The 5,902-nt window shown below is 55.5% G+C and overlaps 1 protein-coding gene across 1 annotated transcript; it reads right to left on the bottom strand.

The window, feature by feature from the left end:
- Positions 1–4,868: 4,868 nt before the first annotated feature.
- RPRM (reprimo, TP53 dependent G2 arrest mediator homolog) lies at positions 4,869–5,382 on the bottom strand. Its single transcript, XM_075512154.1, has one exon. It carries the CDS (start codon positions 5,380–5,382, stop codon positions 5,035–5,037), a length of 348 nt encoding a protein of 115 aa, XP_075368269.1. The 3' UTR covers positions 4,869–5,034.
- Between the last annotated feature and the right edge of the window lie 520 nt (positions 5,383–5,902).

Here is a 5,902-nt window from a genome sequence, read left to right on the forward strand (position 1 = left end):
GCTGGGGGTGCAGACCCGCGGGGCTGGACCGTCGGCACCCCGGCTGCATCCCGCCCGGCCGCGCGGCAGCGAGGGGCTGAGGCCCCGGGGCGGTTCACCTTCTTCCAGAAGCACGGGCGCCGCGGCCCCTGCGGTGTGCTTTCCCTACCCGAGTGAGAGCCGATGCCCTCGTCTTCCCTGCTAACACCTACCCCTTTTCTGCAACCTGCTAATTTCACAGGCTTCGGCAGACTTTCACAGGTTAACCACACACTTTTTAAATAAAAAGAAAGTTTTCCTTTGTATTAAGTCTCAGCTGCTTGCTCCTCCGTGCCATTCATGCCGCTTTTCCCCGTATTTTGTACACTTCCCACTGCTTTCTGGCCTCTCTCTCTCCTTTTTTCTTCTCTTTCAATAGAGAAGCCCATATCGCCGTGCCAGTAACAGTGCAGCGGAGACGGGGAGCGGCACAACCGGTTGAATTGCCTGGGAGAAAAGCTGGCTGCCAGCCACCAGGCACGCAGGCAAGTGCCATGGGCAACAGCTATCACTTGCTAATGGTGAGCTAACAGAAAATTAGATTTTTGGACATCAAGTTTAAACCTTAATTATGGAGAAGACTGTTTTATAATATAAAAGAATTGAAAGACTTGACGTCCCTCAGGGCTCCTTCAGCTTTACGGGTTAGACAGCCCCAGTCACGGTTTGCCGAAATCAATGGCAACAGCATAATCCATTCATGCGCACAAACAGAGCTGTCGAGAAAGGAGGAGCCCTTTTAATGACTCATTCTTTAATGATAATTAATATGGGCTCAAAGGCAGCTAGGGCTGCATGTTAAAGTGGGGTGCCTAGCTGAAGATGAACATGAAGGTTTTTTAGGACACGCGCTCCCATTAAGGGCTCCCAGCCCCAGTCCCAGGTGAGCACCCTGTGCCGGCTGTGCTGCGGGAGCCAGGATCGTTCGACGGCTACTTTAAGTGATAAATATTAAGGCAAATCATAAAGCTGTAATGTGTGCTGTGCTGTCGCTTATGGAGAAGTTTTGGGTTTTTAACTGCAAATGAACAGCAGGATCTCATTTGCCTTATTAAAGCTAAGCTGCTTTAAAAATCAACGTGAATTTTGCCTGAATATGAAATTGGAATAAAGCCCCACACCTGCATGTATCTGAACTGCTAAAGTGCACCTTTTCCTCGTACTTCAGACGGTGTTTGGTTATTATTACCAAAAAAGATGTGGCAAGCATACAATTAAAATTGTACAGCCACCTAGACAAATTTAGCCTGGGTATATTCACAGGGTTATCTAAGAGCAATTGCAGTTGCTGGAGTGTTTTTAGTAAGTGTATCCCATTTAAAATATTGAACAAACCACTTCAGTGGGTGTTTGGGAAGTGACTAAGATGCCTCTTGATTTTTGTCCTGGAGGATTAGCACGCGTTTTGAGCTGAAAGGGTGAAATCTATGACCTCGTGTTCCCAAGCCCGCCTTCCTGGCTAACTGGGAGAAAAGACAAGACCGGCCGAAAGGCAGCAGCGAACTCAGGTGCCATTCGGCAGGCTGCGGCGGCATGCCGGGGACGAGCTTTGGTGGGTGTTTATGCCAGAAGAGCTCTGGCTCTGCTGTTTTGCACGCTGGAAGCCGAGGCTGAGCACGAGGGCCGAGGTCTGCCTGCGGTGCGGTGGCCTGAAGCTCTGCTGCATGGGCACGGCTATTTTAATTCAAGGCAAGAACTACTATGTTATTACTCTGTAGACAGCAATTAGGTATGCAGACAGCCTAAGGTGAGGCTACTTCAGCCTTGACTTAAGAAAAGTGAGATTTGAGCTTTTTTATTTTAGTACTCAAGAAGAATTGCAAATAGTACCACGTTAGGGCCTTGCTCTGGTTGGGGCTGTATGGACTTTTTGGGCATTGTTCTCTCCAAAACAGCCATCGAGAGGCTGTAGTGAGAGATCCCAGCGAGAATCCTCCTGGGAGAGGTCGGGCTGCGAAGTCCTACCCCCACCAGCAGTCAGTGAGCATCGCAAGGGGCAGGGTTTCCTCAGAAATTGGAAATTTCCCCTGTAAGAGATCACATCTGACAGCAACAGCCAAGAGCTGTGCAGGTCTACCAGGTCACTCTCATAGCCTTCTGCTCCTCCGGGAATTTCATGGATGGAAACATTATAGAGAAACAGGAATGCACGTCAACCAAAGGCCCCTCAAGTTTTGGTGGTAAAATTGAACGCGCTCCACCATTTAAGCTAAATAAACAAGGGACAAGTACAAAGCAGCAGGTCAGCTCTTTGTACTGTCTTCAAGCCAACTGCAAAGCGGTGGAGCCCTCCTTTGGGTCCCTGCACCAGTTTTAACCCAAATACACCCGTTTCCCGACACCTCAGCACTGCAGCAAGGTAGATTTTTGTCTTCATGTGTTGTAGGAGCTGACGGGGCTTTGCTTGTTGACACCACAGACAGGGGCTCTCTCCTAGCAGCTTTTCAGGTGCTTTTCAAAAAAAAATGTCCCTGGAATGATGTGTGCAGTGATCTGAAAAAGCTACGGTCACCGCGAGGTTCCCGCCCCTCGAACACGCAGGTTCGTGGCTTTACACGCATGTCTAGAAGGGAGAGAGGTATGCGCTGGGCAGCAAGACCCGGCTTTACAAAGCATGGAGGTATCTGCAGCGCCCAGGGGCCAGGTAGGAGATACCTGCTCGAACGCTGCGCCCAGCGCGAGCAATCTCCTCCATCCGTGCCATACAACGTGGGGATGAGGTGGATGCCGGAGCCCTGGTTGGTGTCTGCGAGGCACTTCTTCCCCGTGCTGTCATCCTCCTGCCCACCGATGGATTATAAATGCCCCGAGTCGCCTCCTATTCCCTGTGCCAAGTACCGAAGTCCCCAGGGTACAGAGAGGGAGACAGGCCCAAGTAAAGCTGATGGACTGGACGTGTGCGAGCATCTCTGCATCACCGAGCAGGAAAAACCCTTTTCCCAACCGTTCCCTGCCTAAAATGAGGCATCTTTGTAGGGATTAAAAAGTCAGAAGCACTTTATTAGGGTAGGGGCTCTCACCTTGTAAGGGGTCCTTAGGCAAGAGGCACCAGGCCACTTGTGCTCTTGGGCTGATGTTGAAAATTCTGCAATTTTATTACAGAACCAGGAGTTTGCCATGCCTCAGATTTACGGTGTTGGAAAAAGCTGTGGCTTCTGGCAAAGGTTAATCAAAATGTATTATGCTTCAAGTGTTCGCTATAATTAATAAAGAACGCCTAATGAATCTAGCTCTCAAAAAATGTTCAAACGTGCAGCACACTCCTTGCAAGTCAGATTATGGGCGTGATTGTGTTATCTGCAATACCATGAAGTGATGCAAATTAAGAAGTTGGAAGTGCTTTGTAATGACTGAAACGTCTATATTAGGAGTTTTCCCTCTTATTGTCTTATCTCAAAATTCTGCTTTATCTAATGTTTCTACAGCACTAAGGGGTAAAGAAAGGAGGAGAGTTTTGGTTAAATTTCTCACCAATGTTTCAGCTGGTAGATGGCTTAGTAACATTTCTTTTGATGTAATGGCAAAGTCCACAGCATATTTGTTTCCCAGAGAACAGGCAGATCTGTTCTTTGTCTTTCCCTTAAGTGTAGCTGTAAATAAGCGAATACGTGGCTGAGATCGCTGCTCGTCCGAGGGAATTGCACTGCATTGAGAGATGGGTTTGTCTCATTTTCTACCAAAAGTTTAGCTGCAGTCAAGCGGTTGTCTCAGTCTCCAGCTTTATTTCACCCCCTCCTAGCTCAGGGGCGTTCTGTAAATGCCGAGTTTCACCTTGTCTAATCAAAATGGAAACTTCTGATAACATCTCCTAAAGATATCTATAATGATTCAGTAGCTTGGCCATCGTCACACCAGCTCAGGATAAACTGAGGGAAAACCAAGCAGCCTGAAGTCTGCGTGGCTGCTCCGGAAAACTTCCCGGTTCTTAGCAGCATTAAAAATATTGACACTTAACAGTCTTGCTGCAGGACTTCGGGCGTCATGAGAGCTATTTTCTCACAAGCAGGTTGCTTGAGCGTTTTTGCCCCTATTCCCGCTGCTGTGGTCCCCGGCAAGCATCTACGCCAGTTCCCCTCCTCCTACAGCAAATGCAGATACATTGATTTATCACCAGCAACCAGTGCAAGCCCCCGGGGATACGATAAACAGCAACACAAACCTCTCATAGAAAGATGCTCTGTTATCCCTATAGAGGAAAGGGATGAAGAAAAAAATAAGTCAAATCAAATCCTGGGCAAGCATGAATTTCTCCCTGCCTTAGATGTGACCGTAAGAAGTCACCTGTTGGTGAGGCGTTCGGCGGGGTTGACTACAAGTAGGTAGAGTGGTTTTCTGGAGTCAGACCCGGACAGAGGGGGATACACAGGGGGTGTACTGCGTTAATTCCCCGGGACAGCAGCGGGGTCCCCGCACCTCCCCCGGGCGCATCCCGCCCCGCTCCGGCGCGCACCGGGAGCAGGGTACCGGCTTCCCGGTCCTTGTGCCGCCGGGGGGCTCGGAAAGCAGGCTGAAACGGAGGTTTTAGCCCAGCTGCAAGGCAAAAACCCGCAAGGACAGGCCACGGGGCCGTTCGCTTCACGCCCGGCCGCCCCCCGCGACGCCTCCCCGCTCCCCCCCGCCGCGGCGCGGAACCCCCGGCGGGACGCCGGGACCCGAGGACGGCGGCGTTTGTTACCGCGAACGAAATAAGAAACCCCAGACCTCTTGCCATCAGAGCACGTTTTACTTCGGCACCCCGCGGGTCGGGACGGGCGGCTCCGGGGCCGCACGCACCGGCCGCCCCCGCCCGCCTCACCGGCCTCCGGGACCTGGGGGTCCGTTCGCTGTTGTTTTTAAGGAGGGAGAAAAAAAAAAAGAATCCAAACCCAAACCAGTCTGTCTGACGGAGGAGCGGCCGTTGTGCGGGCAGCGCCGGGAGCGGACGGCCCGGGTCGGCGTCCCCCGGCGCGGAGCGGGGCCGAGCGGGGCGGGCGGCGGAGCGGAGCGGGGCGGGCGGCGGAGCGGGGCCGCCGGCGGTCAGTAGGGCCCCACCACCACCGCCTCCACCTCCTTGGACGGCCGCCGGTCCTTGACCAGAAAGTTGATCATGCCCTCGGACTTGATGAGGAGGTTGCAGCCCAGGAAGAAGATGCCGAACACGACGGTGAGGGCCAGCACGCACATGACGGCGATCTGCACCACCCGCACGATGTACAGGCTCCGCTCGTCCGCCGCCGCCCCCGCCGCCGCCGCCCCGCCGCCGTCGGTCACCACGGAGGCGGCGGTGCAGCAGCGCAGCGCCCGCTCCAGCTCCAGCGCCGCGCTCCCGGCCCCCGCCAGCAGCCCCGCCGCCGCCGTGCCGCCGCCCGCCGCCGAGCCGTTCATCCCGCCCGGCCGCCCCGCCGCCGCCGCCGCCGCATGCAGGCGGGCCGGGCCGGGCCGAGCCGAGCCGGGCCGAGCCGAGCCGAGCCGAGCCGAGCCGGGCCGGGCCGGGCCGTGCGGAGCCGCGCCGAGCCGTGCCCAGCCGCTCCGCGCTGCCCCGCGCCGGCGGAGGCTCCGCGCTGCCCGCCGCCCCCCGCCCCGCCCGCCGCTGCCCGCCGCTCCGCTCCGCTCCGCCCCGCCCGGGCGGGGAGCGGGCCCGGGGGGAGGGAGGGCGGGAGCGGGGGGTGGGAGTGGGAGCAAGCGGCGGGGGGAGTGGGAGCAAGAGGGGGGAGTTTCTGGGGAGCAGGGAGAGAACGGGGTTTGGGGGAGCGGGGGGTGGGAGTGGGAGCAAGGGGGGGGAGTTCCTGGGGAGCAGGAGAACGGGGTTTGGGGGAGCGAGGTGGGGAGAGCTAGGCTGGGCGAGGGGGGTTTGGGGAGCAGGTTTTTAAGGGAGGGGTCCCGGGGAGTGGGTTTGGGGGGGCAG

Source organism: Mycteria americana, chromosome 9 (genome assembly GCF_035582795.1).
Source record: "Mycteria americana isolate JAX WOST 10 ecotype Jacksonville Zoo and Gardens chromosome 9, USCA_MyAme_1.0, whole genome shotgun sequence".
Lineage (NCBI taxonomy): Eukaryota > Metazoa > Chordata > Aves > Ciconiiformes > Ciconiidae > Mycteria > Mycteria americana.

Coding starts and splice junctions, on each gene's coding strand:
- RPRM (XM_075512154.1), bottom strand. CDS start 5,382: ATGAACGGCTCGGCGGCGGGCGGCGGCACGGCGGCGGCGGGGCTGCTG.